General features: G+C 35.9%; 1 protein-coding gene across 1 annotated transcript in view; it reads left to right on the forward strand.

The window, feature by feature from the left end:
• CDC73 (cell division cycle 73) overlaps window positions 1-24,261 on the forward strand; it is a 97,977-nt gene extending 73,716 nt beyond the window's left edge. The window contains exons 11-17 of the mRNA XM_031595793.2: window positions 6,261-6,318; window positions 9,102-9,137; window positions 9,458-9,545; window positions 17,222-17,383; window positions 19,214-19,314; window positions 21,500-21,641; window positions 22,853-24,261. Of these exons, the coding sequence (XP_031451653.1) occupies window positions 6,261-6,318; window positions 9,102-9,137; window positions 9,458-9,545; window positions 17,222-17,383; window positions 19,214-19,314; window positions 21,500-21,641; window positions 22,853-22,889 (624 nt within the window). The 3' untranslated portion in view covers window positions 22,890-24,261. The remainder of the gene's footprint in view (window positions 1-6,260; window positions 6,319-9,101; window positions 9,138-9,457; window positions 9,546-17,221; window positions 17,384-19,213; window positions 19,315-21,499; window positions 21,642-22,852) is intronic.
• The last annotated feature ends 1,088 nt before the right edge of the window (window positions 24,262-25,349 follow it).

Here is a 25,349-nt window from a genome sequence, read left to right on the forward strand (position 1 = left end):
GCAGGTGTAAGTGGGATCTTCTCATTGCTCTGTACTGAGCAACTTTCATGTCCATATGACAGTTGCTCTTGATACCATTTCAAGCATGATCTGAATAGCAAAAGTGACATTGTTTTCTGTGTGTGTTTGGTGTTTGCCCGTTAGCAGTGGTTTTATGTAAGTAATAGTTTGAGCCCCGTATTCTGTGAAACTATAGATGTAGAAATGCTTCATGAGTGTCTGGCTAATACTTTCAGCTACGAGTGATGTTGGAGCAAGAGATAGATGAATGTGTGAGGTTGGAAATCGGAGTCTAAACCATAATGAAATAGTAGTAAATTTGCATCTGAGCTGATGTGATGATCTGATGTCAATATAAAGAAAATAAGTACTGTATTACCTTGGTACCTGACTTTCTTAAAAGATGAAAAAATCCTTTTGTTCTCATGCTTTTGGTATTTGTCACAGCTTCTATGGATTGCCATGTAATATGCATGAGGCCAGCTCAGATAATTAATTCAAACAAAGAGCATTTTAAGCAAAAATAAGATTTTGGTGATATCTACTTTTCACACACTTGAGGGGAATTAGTCATTTAAACATAAGCAAGTACATAATAGACAACTCTTTGATTCAAAGGAGAAACGTAACCTACTATAAAGTTACCTTTACAGAGTCTCTCTTAGTTATAAGTTTTTGATGAAAACCGTTTGTCTCCAGAAAAGTGGAAATGCAAGCATGTCTAATTTCACTTCTGCTCAAAATTGGTAATCCAGCAACAATAGAGTTGAAATTACTTGGCTGAAGTTCCACATGAAATAGCTGATTTTGTGCAAGGATAAAGATGGGTGGACTTCTGTCATGCTTCAATGAAAAATTAAGACTTTTTGAAATCTTAGCTTTGAGGATAACACTTAAGTAGATGCCTTAAGGCAACTAATAATTATTACTTGAACAACTTCTTTTCAAAAATATCTCCAATTTTTTAATTAGGTTGTTTATATGGTGGTGTTGTAGTTAATTGGTCACTAGTCTCTACCATATTCATTCAGGTTCAGGTGTGATTTGAGCTGCTTAGGTCCATTTTCCATGCAGAGCGAGAGTATTGCCTGTCCAGAGTATCTATAAAATGGAGTCCTATTCATTCACTTATTTTTGTGTGTTCAAAGCATACTTTGTTTATCCTGACTGAGACATACAAGAAGTTGCAGTAAGCACCTGTTGTTTCTTTTCCCGATGCTGATCTCCAAGCCTGACCTGCTACTGAAAAAACTCATTAATCCTGACTGCTACAGTGTCAATCTTTGAGATTTTGAGTCACCTTCTAGTTTTAATTTAATAATGCACTAAGGAAAAACCACCCTTGTAAACAAAAGTTGAACTTAAATGCTGTGGAACATCCAGTACTAAAGTCTCCAAATTTCAGTCAGTTCTTGATGGTATCACCCTGGTTTTATTCTTGCTACCCTCCCTCGCCTCTCCTTTTTCCCTGTCCTCCATCATTATAATGCCATACTCATTCAGCAGACACTGTCTACATCTGATTTTCTTGGAGCTGGGAAATTTCTGTACTTCAGCAGTACTTTCAAAGCATAGCCTCACCTATAATGAAATTTGCTTTATCTTTGTAAGAAGCTGAACATTGAGTTTTCTTTCTTGCAACCAGACTTGAGGGTTGGCAGTCTTCCATTGGTATTTTTCTTTATGCTGTGCTGGAGAGGCCATGATGCTCAGTGTGAGTTATTGACTTACTAACTTTAGTAACCCCTTCTGTCTAATGTCATATGAGTTTATTACTTAGCAAAGCGGTGAGGCAGTATTATTATTCTCCATATACAATCTGTATCCCAATCTTGGTAGATAATGGTATTTTTCTCCCCTTTTAAAATTGATTCCATAACAATAGCTTTACTTCCACTTCAATTTCCCTCCTATTTCCTTGATTAAAAGGAAGTAGAAATACAATGGAGGTAGTTAAAATGACCTTTTTATTAATAGTGTAAGCAATGCAAGTTAAAATGGCTGTGATGTTAGCAGTATTTGTACAGTAGTTAAGATCCTGTTAACAAATTACCTATTATTTTACAGCATAATTTACATTTAGAGATGCAGCTAAAAACTTGCAATTTATTATTAAAATATCTGTCCCGTGGGATTGTGTATGCAGATTTGTGTGCATGGAAATGTGCAAATAAGCTATACCAGTTTCATGTGTAAATAAAATGATGATGAGAAGCGCTATCTAAACTTAAAACTAAGAAGCTCTTGATGTGAATAGAAAACTCAGAATTGCTAGGAAGTCGGTAAGGGCATCTCAGTCTGATCGTTTTGCTTGGTTCTTTGGAAGATTTTCTTTTCAAGGCTTTTAAGGGCTTTACATTTTTAGGACAAAACCCTACTTTTTCCGAATCCAAGTTATTTATATGAAGATAAATGCTTCTATCAGGCTTAAAGTAGAACATTCAGACCAGATGTTAGATGCATGTTTTTGAAATCATCTAATTGTTTTTGACTGTTTGCCGTACATTAATGATTTACTCAAGAGTTAATTTGTAGAAAAGTAGCATTCTTTTTAACCTTTGCATTTTGTTTAGACCTATGTGTTTAGGACAGAACATGCTAAGAATTTAATTACCAGAGCATACAATAGAAGAATTTAGTGATCCTTCAGGGTGTGAGATTTTTCCTTTTTTTGCCTGTACTGGAATCTGGATTTTTCACATGTACTCACCTTGTATTCATACCCGTGCACTGGTTTGCTATAAAACCCCATATCTCAAGGAATTGAGATAGGACAGTGCTTAGTAGCAGGTGTATGCTATGGTTGAAAAGGTTATTAAACAGGTGTTTTATAGGTGCCTATCATGGTAGGAACCATTATCAGCAAAGCAGAGTGAATTTCTATGGCAAGTATATGCAGCATGTTATCTGTAATTGATGTCATGAAATCCAAGACAGCTTTCAATATCTGTTCTCCTGATTTCATTCTATGTCAAGTATTTGTTCCTGATCATGTAAGTGCTCATATATTTAATATAAATCAGAAGAAATGTATGTTACTATCTATGGTAAATTAGCAAAACTAAACCAAGTAGGGTGCTTATGATTAAAATACCATGCTATGTGGTCATTTTACAGATTTGTGTTTTTCAAATTACATGGTTTTGTTACTAAATTAATTTCAACTTATGAATATTCACAATGTACTCCTTAACGGTCTCGAATGGCTTCTGCATAAGAATGAGGTACGTTGTCTTTGAGCAAAACTGTGAAGTGTTCAGAAACTTCGAATTGAATGCTCTTTAAATAGCTGAACAGTGACTTCTGCTGCTCAGGGTACAGCTGCACAAACAAAAGCTGCCCTAATTGGAGTTGGAATTTGCAATGTGAAGTTACTTAAGAGTAACTTCTACATAAAACTTTACATTGGAAATGTGAAATCTTTCTGTGCACTCACTGAGAAATAAGCTGCTGTATATACATAGAGTTAGAGTATGCAAATGAGAAGCTGCCTCAGAATAGCTAACGGGCCATAAATTAACAGCTGCACATACCATGTGTGGTTAAAGAACCCACTACAATACTTCCTCTGTCAACTCGATTTTTTTCTGCTCTGAGAGAAACTGTAGCGTTGTAGGTCTCTGAGGTTATATTTGCCTTGTAAACAGAATGTATATCATAAATCTGTGCTTTGTCATGGGAAAAACCTGTACCTCTGTATAAATGCTTTTGAAAAGCATTCATATATGTATAAACTCATGTATAAACTCAATATTCTTCATTTTCAGGACAATGTAAAATGGAAGCTGATGGCTTCCTTCCTTATAGAAAATACTTGCTCTTTCTCCTGTCTCTCTTAATAAATGATTTTTAAGAAGAAAAGCATACAAAGTCTAGGATTAAGTACTAGCCTCTACAACTGCGTTGTCTGCAGTTTTCAGTGTTAGAAGATGGTGATTGGGTCGCTCACAGTAATAAGGTGCAGAGATGTTGTGTATCAGTTGCAAAGGAAGAATCTTACAGCTCCAGTAGGTGAGAACTGCTCAGTGTCTGTGCTAAGAAGCCATGAGGAGCTGTGAGCTGAGGTTTGTCCACGAAATTATCAGTCTGAGGCAGTGATTTTAAAGACTAAAAGTCATGACCTCTATCATTTATTGATTCTGCAGAAATTGTTCATACAAACAAAGGTCACAGATGTAGAGTTGGTAGATAAGTTTAATGTCTGCTCATCTAAATGGCTATCCGACCATTAAGCAGATACTTCCATGTTACATTTGTGGTTTTATTTATTTATTTCAGTTGTGTTCTCAAAAGCCCCTCTTTATCCTTTTAGGCTCCTGTATTGTTGTTTCTATTGTTGGCTTTAGAGAAGATAATTCAGAAAAAAAATATGGGGAAGAAAATTAAAAAAAAAAAAAAGATTGGAACCTATTTCATTAGATGGGACTACGTGTGTTCTGGTGCTTTATGGAAATGTTGGAGAGAGAAATTTTGCAGCACAACTCATATGGAAAATAAAACAAGGCTTAGTGATAATTATTCTGCAAGGCTGCAGGAGAACTCTACTATCTTTGAAGCAACTCATGGTTCCTACCCCCCCTGAAGTAGGACCTGCAGGTCTGTTTATTCCAAACACTCAATCAGTGGAAGGGAAGGCAGAGACGTTGCAGCGGTGATTCTGTGGGGGGGAGGGAAGATGAATAGACGTGTGGGGCTACAGCCAGCAATAGTTGGATTTAGACTAAAATGGATGTAGAAATATGAAACGTAATGTTATGGGAAGTGATGTTTTAGTAGCTTGTAGGTTTTCTTTCCATTTTGTGTTGCTCTGACTTCAAAGAAATGTCATGGGAGAATTCTTGGTATGCCTTCAAAATGTGTAATCAGTGCACTGTGGGAACAGCCTTTTCACGTAGAAACTGCTATTTTTCTCTACAAACAGATGCAAAATTTCCATTTTCTTGGCTGAAAGTAAGGTGATATAGATTTAAATAGCAGTTTCTCAGTGGCAAGGCCACTCTCATAGGTAGCTTTTGCTGATGTTCTTCCTTTAGAATGTGGTGTTTCGATTTTTATCGTTTTCTGAGTAATTACTGTGAAAGGACAGTGGCAAAAATACCTTTTCTTGGATATTATAAAAGTAAGTCTTAAAATAACAGTTACTGACTCAGGTGTCCTACATAGGTGTTGGTATTTTAATAATCAGAAAAGAAGACAGCATAAACTAGGATTCATCCTTTTTTTTTTTTTTAGCCATTGAGGGTTAAGTCCTTATGCTGAAGATAATTAGGAGATTGCTGAGTATGAAAGACTGAGTTCTAACCCTTGTTGTGGAAACTGCAAAGCAGTTTTTGTGTTAGTTAATTCATGGAACTCGAAGCTTCTTGCATGTTGTCTCCTGCTCACTAAGTTTTGAAATTCTGAATTACAGAACGTACTGTTGAGTATACGTGGATATATGTATGCCATACTGGAGTCAGTTGAAACAGTTTTTTCTATGACAGTTGAGATAACATGAAACCAAGGATGCATTTTAAGAGTTTTCTGTCCACCTCACGTGTTGCAGTGGCTAGAATAAACTGCGTGCCTTCATGTATTTGGTTTTTTTTTTTTTTTAACACAGTTAGCAATATACGTTTTATTCAGGTGGGATTTGGAAGAAGTAACCAAGAGCAGAATTTGTTCTTGCAGGGATTTTATGTTGCTTTGCAACCAGATATGTGACTTCACTTTTCTCTTACATGGTGCGTTAACTGCAGAGTTAACAAGAATAAATAGCAGTACAGGTCTTTTGTTTGTTACATTAAGGTAATTGGATAAGGCATGAGCAGAACCAATTATCATGAGAGTGCTATTTGTGGTCACTAAAACTCTTGACAGCAGGAATGCATTGCCAGATATGCATTGCTTATCTTGTTTTAAAATTTCTGTAGCCAGTTGCTTATAGGTACGTACAAAGCCTTGATTGGAAGTCATTGTGTCTGAAATGTAACAGTACTATAAATTGGAAATAATTCTATGAATGTAGAGAAAAAGTTGTATTGGCATCGGATGGTTAAAAGGTAAACATATAAAAGCGTACCAGGTCGTCTCTTTTCCTCCATGTATAAAACAGGATCTATGAACAATTTTGAGTATGTTCAGTATTTTCTTTCTCTCTTATAATGGAAATACATTGCTCTCTTTTCCGTTATATCCTCTGTAACTCTGTGTTTGTGGAAAAATACTGTACCTGACAAGAAGGCCAGTGGTTAATGTTACCTCTTCTGTCTTCTTTAAAGGAAGGTGCTTCTGCTCGAAAAACACAAACACCAGCAGCACAGCCTGTACCACGACCAGGTAGGGTGACATCCTTTCATTTATGCTTTTATTCCAAGTAAATACGAGCTCCAGAGGAGTTGTACCTAAAATTTTAGTTAGCTCAAGAGTGAAGTGAGGGTTGGTTCTGTGGCCTTTAATTGCATGTCCATTGGAAAGAACACATGACTTCTTGGTTAAAGTTATCCTCATAGTTTGAGAATTGTAACAATTGTAACAATGCTTGGGCTCATTCAGTTCATTGTTTGCCCAGTCATCCTCTTGGAAGGGTGTGGTAATGAAATCGGAAAGCTGAGTAACAAACTTCTTGCTTATAAGTCTAATAATTCACCAATTAATAGTGAAAAATATAGCAAGAGCTGGTTAATATCTCAAGGACAAACAACCTAAACAAAAATAAATCTCAGAAAGAGATGTATTATTTCTTTAACCAATATATCAGAAATACTTATTTCTCTGAGTGTATTAATATTTGATGTATTATCATTACTTCTTCATGTGTCTTAACATGTTTATATAGAGGTATACTCTTCAGCTGGATTTTTAATTCATGGTCTAGTAGACTTCAGTTTGTACATGAGACTTAATCTCATGTTCTGATGAGAAACCCTTAGAGATTTGAGATGAGTTTAAGAGTACAAACAGACTTTGTGTTTTGGTGGAAGAAACTTTAAAGTGAAGGCTACTATTTAAGAGCAGGCTGCTTGTTGTTGTTATAAATGTGTTTGGGAAGGATAATTTGGTATTAATTTCTTTGGTGGCTTTCTTGGCATTAATTTTATTTTAAAACAAAGCTGCCTTTTAAAATGAATGCTTTTTTTTTTTCCTAGAAATTGTGCTAGAGCTTTGTGTTGTTTTGACTGTGTAGGATTTAATGCTATAATTTAATAATAAGACAAATTCCCTAAAATCATGCGAACACTGAATGTTTTCAGCATTCCTAAATGCTGTTGTGCACAGATGATATGATTCCATTTTGTTATTTGGGTGCTAGAAAGGTCATACTACCTGTCATACTTATCTCATTGGCCCTGTTGAGCATCATAATGTAAATGGACTTGACAGACAGCAGTATGAAAAGGGTAGAAAAGGCAAGGACAGAAGCGTGACTGGATTGTCACAGGTACCTACTGCTATAGATGTAGTTTCATGTGCATTAGCTGGTAGAAATGCATTTTTATCATTACGATATTGCCTTTCTCTAAGGCCAGTCTAATCTGTTAGCTTGCCTCCATACTGCAACTTGAAAATAGAATAAAAAAGAGAGGTATAGTCTGAAGAAAATATGTAATAGAGTATTTCAGAAAAGAATTTCTCCTTCTGCCAGTTCTAAGGTAGTTTGGAGATATCCTCCACAGGAAATAGGGCGGTAACAGTGATCTAAATACTTAAAACATACAGTATTTATGAAGTTGCTTCATTTTGTATAGAAAAAAAATAGCTGAATTGTCCAAAACCAGTTATATAATACTGACATGAACAACTATATTTCAGATGGTTTCAGTTCAAGATTTTTGGGGGACATATCTAGAGTATATCTAATTTTCAAGTAAACTGTCTTGGTACAGGTATCAGATTTTCTTATAGAGGCTGTTTTCTGTTTTCTAGGCAGTTGATGCTATCCATGTACTTTTTTTTTTGCAACTTTTTTTTTTTTTTATACAATGAGGAGATAATTAGTTAGAAAATAATAATAAAATAGAGTACATAAAGTTGAAGCATTTCAAGGCAATATCACCAATTATATCTCTGCATTTGATAGTGTCAGGAAAACATAATTGAGGGATATGGTCTCAATATTTCAACAATGGCAACTGCTCATGTGAATATTTATGCTGTTCTAGCCAGTTTCTGGAACAGTTGGTCATAAATAAACATGAGCAAGTTGATGCTATGAAATTGGAAGTCAATTAATGAAAAATGTAATGCATAGTAGCAGTTGAGACTTGATGTACACAGTCTGCATCAGTTCTACTACTCACTATTTTCTAATTTTGTGAATTAGGAGAAACATATATAATGATGACTGTCAAGCACAAGCGTTCTGTTCTTTTTTTAAGGTTAGGACTCCTGAAAACTGTTTGAAACTGAAGTTTAAAGTGTTTATTTGGAGAGCGCAGGTTATTAAGTAGTAGCATCCAAGTGAGGAAGCATACGTGCCTTGCTGGCTTCAGACTGATGTATCTCTGATATTGAGGAGGTTGCAAGACTTGGAATGGCTAAAATGGAAACAATTTACTGGGGGGAAAGCTCAACTGAGGAGTTAATTGCAATCCAAAACTAACTTGAGTAAGACTGAATTTTCGAGTTTAGTAGAAGCTCTATGCATTTGTTAGGGGTAGCTAAAACCTGTGGGTCTCATCTACCATTACTACTAATGAAAACATGAGGATCTGTAAAGATTATCTTGTGAAACATTATTCCTGTTGGTTCAATACTGTTGAGCTTGGGATCCACAAGCAACTTGCTTGCAGATTGCTGGCAACGTTTGAACACTACCGTGCCCTTTCTTTTTGAGGTGGATGGAGGAGGATGTATAGTTGGCTTAAAAGTAGAGGAGATGGACTCAATTATACTTGCATCTGTATGAAATCAAAAACTGCTTATCTTCTGAATACTGAGTCCCAATTTAAAAAGCCCTTCTTGAACTTTGTGTTTTGCATCTCTGAAAACAATCTAATGACTGTAGTGTGAACTTCTGTGCATGAAAACATTGAAATGTGGGATAAATATTGAAATGTTTTGAGTTGCAGCATTTGTATTATATATTAGTCATTCTGTCATACATTCTGCTTTTTTCTCAGTTTCTCAAGCAAGACCACCTCCAAATCAGAAAAAAGGTGAGTCATTTTTGGTTACGCTGTCCTTTTTGTTTTTGTTTGACTTGTGCCCACTCTTTGTTTTACTGGAACCACAAGCAAGCAGAACTGTGTCTTGCTAAACATGGTTACCATTATTTACAGACTCCTGGAGACTCTTGATACAGGCGTACATTTTATTTGGTCAATGAAGAGCTTCAATTTAGATAAAACTTACTACAGTTTTCCCTGAGTATTTGTCCATAATTGTGGTCCATTAAGCAAGAGTTCTGGTTTTATATACAGTTTCTCTAATTAAAAGAAAAAGTAAACCAAGAAATACAACTTAATTATTTCTACAGGATCTCGAACTCCCATAATCATTATTCCAGCAGCCACGACCTCTTTAATAACAATGCTTAACGCAAAGGACCTTCTGCAAGATCTGAAGTAAGTAGCTGATTAGAACATGCTGTATAAAAGTTGTTTTTAGATATAAAGGTATATTAGTACCAAATTAATAAGTAATCAAGGGGGAGTATCTACTGTCTGCTATGACAAGCTAGGTTTACAGGCTGGATTATTTAAAAAAAAAAGTGTATTCCTCTTTGGTAGTGATAAAAATGCCAAAACTTAATTTCAGAATTTACGCAATTGCGACCTGTGAGCCAAACCAAGATTGAGAAGATCCTGCAATTCTAATGACTATTGTGGTTTTCTTTTATGTAATGTGCATGCATGTGCATGTGACTGAAGAACAAACCCTTGCCATGGAAGAAGGCTCAGAGGACATAGGCAAGGACATTGTGTTCATGCAGCTCAGAAGAGAATGCAGGAGATGGCCACAGCTATTGTAAAGGAAAAGGGGTGGCTTTTGGTTTAGATCAATGACTGTATTAGCTGAGCAGATGAACCAGCTGTGTTAATGGTCTTCCCTGAGATGATCAATATATATAACTTTGTGAGCAAGCCAGACCACCAGGGGAAGTTATATATGTTGCCTTACCTAACATAGCGTATAAAAGCTGAACACACCAGAAAAGCAACTTAGAACAAGCTTGAGCTTTCTTCAAAACATAGATTCTATCCCAGTAACCAGTGACGGTTATCATACAGTGACTCGTAACGGGAATCTGTCTACATGGTCATCTAACTCCATCTTGCAGTTGCTGTACTGTACTTACAGAGCTACTAACTGAAATCAAAATATCGCTCTGTTCAATCAAAATTCCATAAAATGTCAAACTGTAAATTCAGTACTAAATAAAACTCTTCTGTTTTGGAATATTTTGGAAGACCCTAGTCTGAAAGCATTGGATTCTCACACTGATTGGCACCTTAAGACAAGAAATTCCTGAGGGTGAATGATATTTACTAAAAGTTCAGTAATAATGGGATTTTAATCTAGCGCACTAATTGTAAATAGAAGCCTATAGAGCTACCCTGTGAAGAAGGAAGGGTAGTGGTAAGACCAGGTGCACATGGGAGTGCTGCCATTTATATAGTTTAAATTATTGTGTACTGTGGTAGGTTAGAAAGCCAGGTGCAAATGGGAGTGCTGCCATTTATATAGTCTAAATTATTGTGTACTGTGGTAGGTTAGAAAGAGATAGTGGCTACGATTTAAAAAGAGAGGTAGAAAAGTGGGATTTTGTCAAGTGTAGAACCATAGCACTGATCTGAGTGGTGTTGAGGATGAATTTGAAAAATGGGAAGATTCTAAAAGGAAAAAAAAACAACTGAAGAAAGGATTAGAAAGCTTGTGCTGGTTGTGAAGAAGTTGCTTGACAGCAGTAGTGATATTAAGATGTAAGAATTAGACATTAGAAGGGGATAAAGTTACAAAAGAAATGATATACACAATGTATGCAGGTACAAAATCAGAATAGATCTCTTAAAATTGTGACCTTGGATCATAGGCGGTGTTCATATGCTGGGATCACTTACTATCAAGGACAATGAATGACTGGACAGTTGGACAAGTCTGCTTATTCTTTCTTTGCCAATATCACTGTAATGTCTTTGAAATTTCACTTTCATTGGTGCCAAAAAGATGGAGACTTTCTTATTTTTCTTCACATATTTTTTTGTTTAGCAAAGATTAGTAAATGAGAAATGACTCCGTGCTGAAGCAATAGGCATTGTTTTTTATAGTTCACATACAGCAAAAATAATTGTAATGCATATGCAGGGATATATTAATGAGTTGCTAAAATCTATTCATTGCACTATAGTTTGCTAGGATATGACAGTGAAGAAACAGCTACTGTTACTTAAATAAGCCTACCAAATCCAAAAACTTAATTAGTTGTGGCCACGCGCAATCAGCATTACAATCCGCTTTGTTAGTGGAAAGGTAAAAGTTGCTGTTATGTTTTTTTTATAAACAACAGAACACATTCAAGAGAGTCTGGTGTTTAGAGTTACCTGTCTGTTAATATTGGTTCATTTCTGAAAGTCATTTTCACAGAAGTATGCAATTATAGATTGTTTGCACCAGTAGTCTGTTTAGAAACTGGAGAACTCTTCATCTTCCTTCAACTTCATCCTGTAATGAGACTTCATACATTTGCTTTTGAGAAATAAACTGTTCTTACTGCAGTGCTAAGTTTTTACTGGAGTTAACATAAAACTTTTAAAAACAGCTTTGTGAGATACTAGGTGACTTCTGATCTCCAGCTATTTCCAGTTTCTAGATGCCACACGTCATCAAAGGTCCAGTAGGCACACTGGACTCTTAGCGCATCTTCTGAAATATTTAATCTGAGAGGTTTGCTTTTAACATTATAATTTAATGTGCAAGCAGTTACTGGGCTGATATAATTATGTTGACAGAGGATGTTTGATTATGTGGGTACTTAGTTTAAGAAACAAATGCATGAATACAAGCCCTGACTTGTTCATCTATGCAGTTCACGACTTTATGGTAGATGAATAGCTGTAATGGAATAAAGGATGTGTTTGTCACATCTAAATATATCTGTGTTGGGAAACCTTGATTGTTTTCAGCTATGTGGGGCAGAATTACAGTTAAGTTCACTAATACTCTTCCTCAGAGAGGGCTGATCATTAGCATGCAAAGGGTTTGATACAAGGAAGGGAAAGCAACGACAAAAATGAAGTTTAAGGGAACAAAGGGTGATATTAACATGCTTAACAGGTATCAAAAACGAAATGAGGAAGCAGGAAGTGTTAAAGAATCAGAAGTGCAATAGAAAAACTCAGAAGAGCAAAATATTAGTTTCGCCGTGACAGTTCTAACACTGTGCTAGAAAGTGTGCCATCTGGCCTGCAATTGTTGTATTCCAATTGATTGAATTAGTTTGTTTAGGGATGGCTGCAGGGTTTGTTCTTACTATTCAGATATGCACAGTGTGAAACTAGTCTTGATATATATATCACTCTACATCAGGGCTAGTGTGTGTGTAATGTGTGTATGTATATGTATACATACATGTGATGATTTTCCAAGGGAAATAGTTGTGTAACTTCTGCCTTGAATCACCACCTGCTATAACTCTTTCACCACTTTTAGGTATATTTGACAGAAAAGCAGAGATTTGGAAGACTAATGTTATTTACTGCAAATTGTAAAATAATAAAAAATAAAAAATAAAGTTGCCCACATTGAGAAACATCCAAGTTAATATTCTTCTCTGCTTATTATACCTGCTGAAGAAAGTGCAGATAGATTAGAATCCCTTGTATTTTCAGAGGTAGTTAGCTGGTTTGTAATAGCTGTGTGAGAGGAGGTGAATGATAAAGCATAAGAAGAAGGAAGTTTGGAGCTGGAGAGTGTGGTAGGAAATGTAAGAGATCCCGCAGAGTACAGGTGAGTTTGTCCCCTGGGAAAGATGAGACCCAGGGCTGTGGGGCAAGGAGGCTGTGATACACATGTGAAACACTCTGTGCTTCTGGGCTGCAGTGCTGTCTATTGTGCAGTTCTGTGAAATATGTGATAATAAGGAACGGGTACTTGAGTTTACGTATAACTAAAGTGGAGCAGAAATTGGCATCAGGGAGATGTCAACAATTAAATCATAAATATATGCTTTTAGCGTGTCAGTGCTGTTACTCATCGTACGTTTAGCCACAGTTAAATTTATTTATCTGATAAGGAAGCAGATTACACAGGAATTAAAATGAGGAGCTAAAAAGCCTGGGTATGTCTAGCAAGCTCTGAAAATTTATCGTTTGACCCTTTGTCACAGAAACAAGAAATTGCTTTAATTTTCAGTATGAGTAGTTTTGCAAAGCTAAAAATGATGTGGCAAATGAAGCCTTTGAAATTCTTGTTAAAGTGCAGTTTCTTTAACTGATCTGTATGGCTTGACAACTCAGTGAGATTTATCCAACTTTAACATTGAGCAAACTGTCTAAAGGATTAAGCAGTACGAAAAATGACTTATTCTCTTGCAAAGGTAGGTCTGTGAGGCTTTTGGCTCTGTAATTGAATAAAGTTTTGAGAGTGGTAAAAATAAGTCTCAAATTGTAGACAAATCAAATGTATGTTATGATGAACTCAGTTATTGTCCAGCATTGGAGTTGCCTTATTGTCTCTTCATGCATTTTTCAGCGTGCCTAAATTGTGAGGCAGAAAGTGTTGACCTGAGCTGAGTGAAAGTATTCTTGAAGTTAATGCTAGCAATTGATGCGAGTTCAGAGCCTACAGGCAAGCAGCAATGGTGGTTAAGTTGAGATGTATTACTAGTTATCATCCGTCATTCGATCCTGTTCAATCACTTGTCTATTACCTGAGGAAAGTGATTTGCTGTGTGAAGGAATGCACCAATTTTTATGTGAATAATCACTTTGGCAATTAATAACAAGAGAATTGAGCATTATTAATTTCCTAGAAGAGATATGAAGGTGAGTTCTAAATAGGGATGGGATGTTAAATTTTTCTTGACTAGAGAATAGGAAAATGTAGAAGCTATTGTGAAATGAAAATGTATGCTACTGTGCAGTCAGGTTTCCAGTATGTTTCTATCATGCTGCATGATGGGAAAGGGAGCAAGTAAAAATAGGTCATTAAACCACCAACTAGAATAATTCCCAAGAGAATATGATATTTTTGCTGTTTTCTTTAATGCTGAGATGGAGGTTTCTTTTATTTCATACTGATTTCTATTTCTATTGATATTGATTTCTATTGATTCTCAATTCTGGAGCACGTGGCTCTTGTTACACATGTTTGATCTGTGACAGCTTTGCTCCAAAGTCCTTGAGAGACAAGCATGTATTTCATAACCTTTTTGTAAGTCATGCTTTATTCTATGTGTACATGTATGTAATCATTTCCTTCACTGCTTTCTTTACAATAGCCACCTTTTTTACTCTTTGATTTTATTGGAACAGTATATTTCACGTTGTTATTTTTTTTGTCATCAAAACATAGGTAAGGTGTTTGTTCTGTCTTGGGGATGTGTTCAAAAGCTTACAGAGGTGTAGCAATTAAAATGAAGGGGATTGTAGGCTAGAAGACACAGGGTTTAAGACGCCATTTGGTTGGGCCTCAGTTGAGCCTGGCCTCCAGCCTGATGTAACCCCATTTACTATATTCTTCAAATCTGTCAGCAAAGTGTTCACCCATCACATTGTGTTTTTGTTTTTATATATGCTGTATTATGAGAAGCAGTTATCAATAGCTTTGCTGAAATCAGGTGTTTCAGGTTTTGAGGTGTTTTCCAATAACTCTGAGATAATCTCCATAATTTTGCCAGGCATCAAAGTGAGACTGTAATTACTAGGGTCGTCTTTCTTGCCCTTCTTGAAAACTGGGGCTACATTTACCAGCTTCTGGTTCACTGGGCTCTCTAAATTCCAAGGACTGTTGAAAAATAATTGAGAGCGCTCTTACAGTCACATCGTTCAGCCCTCAGTACCCTGGGATGAATCCCATTGGGCCCCATAGACTTAAATGCATCCAGCCGGAGCAGTTAGTGTTGGCAAAACAAAACTTGCAACATGTTGTCAGGACAGCCTTTTATGCACATTCATGATTAAAGCTGCTTTTCACTGTTGAGTTTTTAAATTATCATGCTTGGTAGAGTTGTCCAAAATAAACTTGTGTTGAACGTTTCAATGCTGCGCTTCATGAACTGTGTAGGTAACATTCTGCATATCTATCAGATGTGGTAGATACAATGCATGTGAATATTAATTGTCTTTGAACTCACTGCTGAAATTACTGTCTTAACATTTTTATATTATTCTAGCTGGCTTAAGCATACTTTTTTCAAATCCATCCTTTATAGCTTTTTTTTTACTGTGTTTTCTTTTGAGTGATGTTTTGCATGCACCAGACAGATAATTTACAGTTCATCTTGTAACAGCTGCCATGCTGTTTTTGTCCTCTTGGTGCTGGGTAGCTCCAGTGCTCAGTTCAGTTATTGGTAACTTTTTTAAAAATTTTCTAACGTAGTACTATGCATTTGGAGATGCATTCCAAAAATTGATTGTGCCAATCTGTTTATCTGATCTAATCTAATCTGATGTTAAATCCTGCGTGTTACAGGAGGGGTTCATCTGTTTGTTGTATTTTTTTTCAGGTAAGAGAAGTAGTTTTGTTAGCAGGTTTTTACTTGGCAGTTTACACATTCTGGCCTAAACAAAGATATTACATCTATTCCCCCACAAAATGCCTCTTTTTCAATAGGTGTGACATGTTAGCATAAGGAAGTATTTTCAAGTGGACTGAATAATGAATATTCCTCTTAGTTGGCTTCTCATTCCTTTTTCTCTTTTCCTAGGAATTTGAAATGCAGTCTACCTAGTGTTTAAGCATATTCAAGTAGTTTTTAGTACTGAAGTTGGAGTGGATCGAAGAGAATACCTTTAGAAATTGTTCAAACAGCATATCCTTAAATGCAGTAAACTTTTAGAAAGCACCATCTGTTCTATAATGAAGAGAAATGTCACCAATTGCGTACAGCACCATGTGTTTAAAATATAGCACCAATACTCCTGATACCTTTTGCAGTTAAACAAAATGCACTGCTGCTTTTGGTCAGAACTTCGGAAACAAAATGTCAGAAGCAAACAGTATTAGTAGTGCAACTGGTGGTTCTGAATAGAATGTTAGGGGAGAGAAGATGGTTCTGAGCTCATGCTCTCCTTAGTTCCTTTGCTGGCCTAGTAGGTGATGCTGGGTCACGTCAGCATACTTTGCTGTCACACAGTTTTAGTTCTGTGAAGTGCAAGATTTTAGCTTTCCTTGTTACAAATTCCATGGAGATTCATTCAAACAGCCTTACGCTAATCTCACATTTATGATGCCAATTTTGGGAACTGCTGTGTGTGTTTTGTTTTATTACTGCCATATAGAGGAAACTCTTTAAATGGAATCGCTTTTTTTATAAGAAGGAGGTGGAAAAATCAAAGCTATAGAATCTGTTGGAGGGTTGAATCTTAAGGATTTGTGTTTGGTTTTTTTTTTACAGAGATTGAGACATGAGGATCACATTGTCCTTATTTTGCAAATGTAATTGATCTGTCAAGGAAGCTATTTAAAATAAAAGGAAAGAAAAGAAGCCATAATTGTAGTATCATACATCAGATGAATCATCTAATAGTGTAAAATCACTGTCATAAAATTAATAAGTAATAATTTAAAAGGAGGAGGGAAGAAAACCACCAGAAAACAGACCTCTCAATGTTTTTGATCCAAAGTCAGTGTTTTCTGGAGAAAACATAATTCTGATGTGTATGTTTGAATTCCCTGGGGACAAGAGCTATAAAATTTGCTCCAGCAAGCACTCATTTCTTAATGCACAAGCTTCCTGATGTCTCCCCATGTAACCCTTGATCCCTAAAACGAATTAGTTAATGTCATTTAGCAGGCTGTGATCTTGCTTTTCATCTGCTAACGTTGGGTTAGGTAGGCAAGAAATGTCACCACTATGTAATGGCTGTAGTTTTGAGGGGTAGAAGACCTAGTACAACTAGTTTTATTGTAAATGCTTATAAAACTTCATCTTGCTGTACTGAATGGAGTCGTGGAGATGTAGCATTATGAAAATGAGATGGCTTCAGCGACTGCAATAGTGCAAGGATCTGATCAGATAGTTATGTTTCCTGTTACCTTGAAGTACTTTTGTCTACTGACAGTTTCTTTATTCCCCAAGGTTTGTACCATCAGATGAAAAGAAGAAGCAGGGCTGTCAACGAGAAAATGAAACTCTAATACAGAGAAGGAAGGACCAGATGCAACCTGGGGGAACTACAGTCAGCGTTACCGTACCCTACCGAGTAGTAGACCAACCTCTGAAACTAATGCCACAAGACTGGTAAAATAGATGTCCATTTTACTAAATTTCTTCATTGGGAGAATGCAGAACTTGAAAGGAACCAATAGAATTCTATTAAGTTGCATAAACAATGAAGACAGGAGTACAAAAATGGGCTTGTCTGTTGGTTCTAATGGACTCTTGTCTCCAGATTAAAACAATATAAACATAAAATTCTAAAATCTTTTATAAGAATAGCGTTTTACATTTTAACAGTATGAGCAGCACAGTTATGTTTAGTTTGTCTGAAATATTCCAGAAATTCAAGTAGGAATGCCTATGACTTTTTCCGTTTCTGTTACCATAGAGTGCAAGTCAGTGAAGTATGATGCAAGGCGAAAATCCTTTTTCATCTTCTTTCTGACTGAGAGTCTATTGGGAAACTGCATTTGCAGACATCTTCAACATCTGATATTCTAGCTTTTTTTTTTTTTTGAACAGTCAAAAGAAATGAACCATGGGTTTAGTAGTGAATCAGATTGATAGAACTGAATTACATGATGGAAGCCTAGTTCTGAAGGGAGAACCTTAGCTGGGGAACGGGAATCAGAAATAACTTCTCCTGTTTAAAAAAAAAACTGCAAAAAGATTTTCTTCAGAAGGCCATTCTTTGATACTACAAAAATGTATTTCCCTTTGAATAAGTAAATGCTGGAGCAACATGCATTTGTTACATTTATTATTTATGTTGTGTTTATTCTATATTTGTGATGCAATGAATTAGGAAACATTTCTACTACTTCCTTGTAGACACGACAATATTAGGTGTGCAGGACATTTTTGCTGATCGTTTTTAACCTCCAAAGTAGATTCTAATGGGGAGAAATTTATTTATTTATTTTTTTCCTCAGAGGTTCTATTCTAAATTCAAGTTCTCGATACAGAGAACACTTAATCAGAAGTCAGGGGTTTTGAAATTCTGGTATCAGATAGCATTCAAGATGTTAAATGATCAGAACTTAATGTTTGTTTTTTGGTTTTTTTTTTTAGTTTATCCATGGTAACTTCAATTATTAGTATCTGGAAATGTATGTGTGGAAATGTTGCTGCTGGTTAATCTTTGGGACTGTATCCTCCCAATTTCTACTTCCCTCCCTCCCTTGAAAAAGAAGAAAACCCTCCACCAAACAGACAGACAGACACACACACACACGCACACACAACTCTTGATTATTCTTTCCAATTTGGAATTCAGTAAGCTGCAGTTGAGAATTGGATTAGATACACAGTAATTTGTTGTAATAGGTAGGAACCATGCTTGGATGATGCAAGTGTTCAAGAAAGCAGACCATATGTGGCAGGACATTTATTCTCAAAGTTTTTTTAGAAAATGTTATTAATATAAAAGCTTCACCATTTTGGCAACAAATTTATTTTCTTAAACAGCAGTTAATGGTTCCATAGCGTCACAATACATGACCGACTTTGTAATTAGAGGAGGGAAAGTAGTGCCTGTCTCTTGTAGTAAGTTTTTAGAATAACAGTTATCAGTATGCAAAATAATGGCTTTTAGGTTGCTGCATCTCAGTCAGTTTAACATTATTCATAGAGGAGTATCTCTAAGCTATTAGAGAACTTTGAAAAACCAAAGAATAATGGCCAGAAATAAACTCTATTGAGATAAATGAATCTGCAGAGAACAGAGCTGAAAGGTAATTCATGTAACTTTTCTTTTTCCTTTACTTTGTAATAGAGAAAAAGTAGTTGCACTGAAGATGCAGTTGTTACACGTGCTTGATTGCTGTTGCTTTAAAAAGGAACAAACTATGCTAAGATATGTTTCCTGATTAAGAAAATGTATTTTTAAACATCCATCTATTATGTTCACAGGGATCGTGTGGTGGCAGTGTTTGTACAGGGTCCTGCTTGGCAGTTCAAAGGCTGGCCGTGGCTCCTGCCTGATGGATCACCTGTTGATATCTTTGCTAAGAGTAAGGCTGTTGTTGTTGTTGTTTGTATTTTACTGTTTGTTTCTTGTTCAGCAGTGTGCTGAAATGGTAAAATGCTGCCGGGGTACTGTTGCACTGGGGCAGTTGAGAAAACATGGTCTTGCTATCTATGTGAATACCCAAATGTGAAGTTGACCTCTGCAACTTTTCTGTTGTATGAAAGCTCATAGAAATAGCTACTGTTTTGAAAAGTGAATTAACTTTCTGAGCCTCTTAAGTGGACAAAAAGACCATGTATATAGCACTAGGTAGAATAACAGATTTATGAGCTGTGATTTCATTATGTGTTTGAAGAGAGGATTAATCACCCAGTATTTCAGTAAGAAAGTTTTAGAAGTATGATCAGGTGTCTTGACAAAAACTTGAATGTCTAATAAGGTGTAGGTACTTCTAATATGTGAACTATATGCTTCCACTATATAGATCTGAAGTTTTTTCTACTAGCACTATTATGTCTTCATGCTTTGGTATATTGCACAGTTCACTCTTCTATTTGCAGTGTGTACTGTAACATGTAAAGAAACTTTAAGCCTTAGTTCTGCTATTTTTTCATTGTGAAATTGCCTTAGTAAATAGGCCTTTTTTTCAGCGTGTGTTGTTTTATGAACTGCAGACTTAACAAACAAACAAAATACTCAAAATTCTGAAGAAAAAAAAAAAATTGTCATCTTTCAGTCAGTATGGTGAGGAGACATGTCTGGTCAGGTTTTGTGAGTCCACATTTGGAAGATGAAGTAGAAACTGGAAAGAATGCTGGTTTGGGGTAGGATGGAGAAGAGTAGTCCAGAAGGCAAAGGATATATATGTGAACAAGAAAACAGAATGAACTGAATGAAGGAATGAACAAGGAGAAAGTGAAAGATTGTTATAATCAAAACGAAAAACGTACCATGGGAGAGCTTAATAGAAGAGACTAATGGAAGAAGAAAACAGTACTTTAAAATGAGGAATTAAGAAAATGGGAATGGTGAACATCAAAACTGAGTAAAAGGCTGTTAAATATTATAAGCTCTGGGCAGAAGTTTCACACTAATTCCTGTGGCTAGTATTATATACATAAACATGTAGAGGACCATGGTAATTGTCTTGAATTTCTTTGCTGTGCCAAAAAGTAAATCCAAATCCTTGCCTGCATAGTTTAGACTGGAGGTATACAAATACTTAAATTTTTTTCAAGTGAAAGAATGATACCTCTTCTTTCTTTCAGTAGTTAGTTCCCAGTAATGTACATCTCTTTCCCGTATTAGATTTTCCTTTGTTACAAACATTAACGTTGCAAAATCTACAAAGCTTTTATGAATACCTTGTGTACTTATTTTCTTACTCACTGCCTCCAAGATTCAGTCCTGCATGGGATTAGGTGCATGATTGTTTTTGAGGAGTTGCAGATTTAATTCAAAATAGATGGTGCAATAAATTGATTACCAGGAAGGAATTGCACAAGACTTAAGTACTTCATGCTGGATCACGTCAAATTATGATTTGGCCCACGAAGCAAAAAGAATGGCAAGAAAAATTGAAGACTCATCTTGCTAATGCTTGGGTTTACCTAATTCGCATGAGACAAGGCTTCCCAAAAGGAAATGAACTGATAACATCTAACTGTTATTAGCTGAGCATTACATCAGAGGAAATTGGCAGTTAGTGACTTTCTCAAAGTACTTCATGTGGCATCAAGGGGTTACACTAGCACTGACTTGTACAGGCCTTCCAGTGGTCTCAGAAAGAACTTGCTTTTTTGTTGTTATGGTTTTGTTATGGTGTGATTTTTTTTTTTTGAAAGGTTTTGGGGGATTCAAAAATCTTCAGAAATAATATCTTGGCTTTCTAAAGAAAATACTCATGAATTGGCAATGAGTCTCCTACTGTTCTTCTGGGATTTATGTATCTAAAAAGATAAAATTAGCCCTGAGAGAGATAAATAGAAGATAAAATGAGCAAAAAATAGCCCTTTTGCATAGAACTGTGGTGTGGTGTTAGCGCCAGACAGTGATTACTGGCCACTGTATTCAGTTCAATATTAACTAACTGATTTTCTTGAGAGATAGACTTGTTAGTTTTATTCTTGGATTTCATTTTGAAAAAGGGTGATATACTTTTTTGAATAATAATGAAATACTGTGAAGTCCTCTTGTTTGTATGTTAAACCTTTTCTCGTTTCTTGTAGTTAAAGCTTTTCATCTCAAATATGATGAGGTACGTCTGGATCCAAATGTACAGAAATGGGATGTAACAGTGTTAGAACTAAGCTACCACAAAAGACACTTGGACAGGCCAGTATTTCTACGCTTCTGGGAAACTTTAGACAGGTACGTTTCATGTTGAAAGTCTTTTGTGCTTTTGTGATGTTCAGTAGGAATAACAAGTTTATGGAAACGAATGCTATATACAATTTCAGTGTTTTAACAATGCTTTAAGTGGTAAATATTTGTGTAGACTTGTCAAAATATATACCAGTGTATGTTCAATACAAATTAATAACGCTACTCTCCAAAGTGTAATATGCACACGTGTAAAAGAAGGATGGTTACTGATCGTGGACTAGAGTAGTGATTCCCCATCTCCATTTAGGCAGAGGCAAAGGAACAGAACGTCACCCTACATGGTGCATTTTTCCATTGTTCCCCCAGCCCTTCATTCGAACTGCAGTTGTGAACTGTAGCTCTCCTCTTTCCTATTTCTACCTTACTAGATGACAGTCTCTAGTAAAGGTGAGAAACTACTTTCAAGATAATAACCACAAAGCATAATCTTACTCTGATGTCTCATGAGTCCACAGCACCAGGTAGAAGACAAAGGTCAGAAAAGATATGACATGTAATGTGTTCAGGTGTAGTGTTTTTACTTTGTATTTTTGGAACCTTCCACGTACTTCAGCAATGCCTTGCATGAGAATTGATGAACGGAGGTGCACCAGTTGCTCTGAAAAGTGGTGTTGCTTTTGCCTGCTTCTCTCTGGTTCAGAACCTTCCTTGAATACCAAGTTCATTGTAATATCTTTTTCATGTTGTAGAAAAGAAACTTTTTATCATTAAGCAGTTGAAATATTGAAGGGAGAGAAAAGTCTGTGCATTTAATGAGTGTTTAATCTTTTCATGTTGATTGCACAGCAAACGGCTTGAACGATTGAGTGGACTTCAAAAAGAAAAATCCTGTGGGAGTTGTCCAAATGATTCTGAGCGTCAGACTTTCTGTGCCTTCTTATTTAAAAGTCTCAGCTAAACTATATATTCAAATTCTCAGAATGAACTTGAATGAGTTATCTTTAGCAACAATTTTCAAATGTTAGAACCCATGTGACAGAATGAATTTTCTTTGAAGCAGACGTTTTAGCTGACTGTCTTCTAATGGGGTGAATATTGTGTTTAATAGAGCTTGATGGCTTATAAGGCATTTCATCTATTCAGCAGCTAGCTAATGGTCTAAGAGTTGAGTTTTAACAAAGTCTATTTATTGTTCCTGAGAGCAGAATTTCTATACATATCAAAAAAGTACTAAAGTTGTTTGTTTGTTTGTTTAGGTATATGGTGAAGCATAAATCTCACTTGAGATTCTGAATCCTTCAGCTGCCATTCATTTCCTGGAGTGTGGATTGAGAACAATGAAAGAGACTCCAGTTTGGAGACCAGAGCTCGCACTATATGTTATGTCAATAACTTTACAAATGAAGAAGGGTCACAGTTGAAACTTTTTATAAAATCTGGTTTGGATGCTTCACGGCAGGTTGATACCTGTTGTTATTCAGAAGCAAAGGGGTTTTGCTTAAAACTATTTTTTTAATGTTGTTAGCCTTCTAGTCTGCAATTCAAATTGTATATTTTGATAGCAGCAGTTTCTTCTCTGTTTTGTTAAATTAGGCACATTTTTAAATAATGTGTTATGTTCCTTATTAGAAAATAGATTGATCTTCACTGCAGGTTACAAATGTGTGTGTGCCTGTGCGCGTGTGCGCACGTGTGTGTATATATGTGTGTATGTGTCTACATATATAATGTATAAAAAAAATTATAGACACGCTAACGCACACATAGTTATTACTGAGGCTTTCTAAACCACTTAGCTTCTGAGCTTAGTTTTGGTTTCTTTGCTTATTGTTTCACTTACTGAAAATATTTTGTTGTGAATGAATTTACATTTTAGTCAATAGGACTTGCAAACTGAGAAAAGTGAAGATTGTTTTGGAAATCAAAATGTCAACCTGTATATGTATATTCTGTCAGTCTTGGAAAAAGGGAAGATGAGAGTGCTAGAAACTGACTTGGATTTGTGATGTCCCACTTTACTGAATCTTCAAACTTAAATACAAATACCTTCAGGTCATGGTAATTTTAAATCTCCATTCTCCACTCAAGTCTCTTTATTTAAACTTGAACTGTGCATGTATATGTTCCCATCTATCAAAATACCTTCCTACAAGTCTGTTACCTGGACTGCACAAAGAATAGAAAGGGACAGTTTGGATTTTTTTTTCCCCCCTGGAAATGGTCACCACAAGGAGGAATAATGTTAACTTCTTTGCATCTATACCTGTAATATCACCACTGATATTATTTTCTTGTGACAAAAGTATTCCAAACTATGTCTAGAGGAGTTGTCATTTCCTGATACGAGTGGCTGATAAGGCCTCCTAAGAGTCGTGCATCGGAGTGGAAAATGAGTTTACTCAGTTTACCAAAGAACACATTTGCTTGAGCTACAGTGTAAATGAGGCCAGAAGATCATGGTATTTGTTTGGATTTATGGTACCTGTGTATCTATTTAATAATGTTGCATACCAGTTGATGTAGAGAATGATCCAATATTGTAACACCTGCATGGATTTTTTGGGATATAAAATACATGTTTATATTCCGTTCTTGAAATCCAAAACCATGTTTTTTAATATACTTTACATTTAAGACTTGACAAAAGTAAAATGGACTACCTGTTCTTTAGTTTTGCTTTTTATTTGATGTTACCTTCATTTTAATGGAATCCAGAAGTCCCATTTCCTTCAGAGATTTTTAAGATGGTCTTAAATTTATATGAGGACTGTGAAATCTGAAAGGTTTTTAATAATATGTTTCTATCCATGCTGTATTGGGTTTGCTATCTTTAAATTTAGCCAATTATCTTGATGGAAATAAAAACAAGCAGAAAAAAAAAAGACTCCAGGGTTAGAAATTGTGACTGGATGATTTGAACAGATTCTGAAAGGAGGGCTGAGAAGAGCAAGCAATACAGAGCTCCTTGAAAATATGCTAGAAAGTTCTCCTGTCTGTATGGGCAGTTTGGTCAGTACCACATGGCTTTTTTCCTAACACCTAAGCATTATTAGAAGCGCATGCATGTCATATCTGAGTGAGGTAAAACATTCAGTGTTTGGTTTTAACCTGTGCCACATTAAGAAAAAACTGTACTGGCTATGAGCACTGCAGACAGTCCCTTAAGGAATGGGTAAGCTTACGGTTTGTTACTACTTCAGAGAGAGATTGTAAGTGGCTTTTTCACTCTGACACGTTTCCAATCACAAATGTAAGGGTTTGTTTTGTTGGTTTTCTTTTTTTCAGACTTCAATGGCCCATGCAGGTTTAAAGAAACATCTACAATGGGCACCAAATGTAACATACTGAACGTTGAACATAACTGCTTCATGTGCACTGCGGTGTAAAGACTGCGTAATAGTCTTAAAATATGCAAACTCCATTTCTCTTTTCTATTCCCTGTATTTCACTTGTGTTTTAAAAGCGTGTAGTCTAGCATTCAATATTGTACATAGAAGATGGTTTGATGTAGATGTAAATTTATGTATATATTGGGAGTAGCTTCTCTCAAAGGAATGAAGTTACATGGATGTGAAACTCGCAGAAGAAGAAACCTGTGCTATGTTTATAACAAGTGTGCTGCTTCTTATGGATTGAACGCAGACCTTTGACATCGCTGGGGTTTTGTTCTTGAAGGAAATTTTCATCACGAGTTCAAAATATGTTTGTGGAGGAGGTGGCACCTGATCGTCTGGCTGTGCATCTCTTTGTCAG

The sequence above is a fragment of the Phasianus colchicus genome, chromosome 9, assembly GCF_987193195.1.
Source record: "Phasianus colchicus chromosome 9, bPhaCol1.hap1.1, whole genome shotgun sequence".
In the NCBI taxonomy this organism is placed as follows: domain Eukaryota; kingdom Metazoa; phylum Chordata; class Aves; order Galliformes; family Phasianidae; genus Phasianus; species Phasianus colchicus.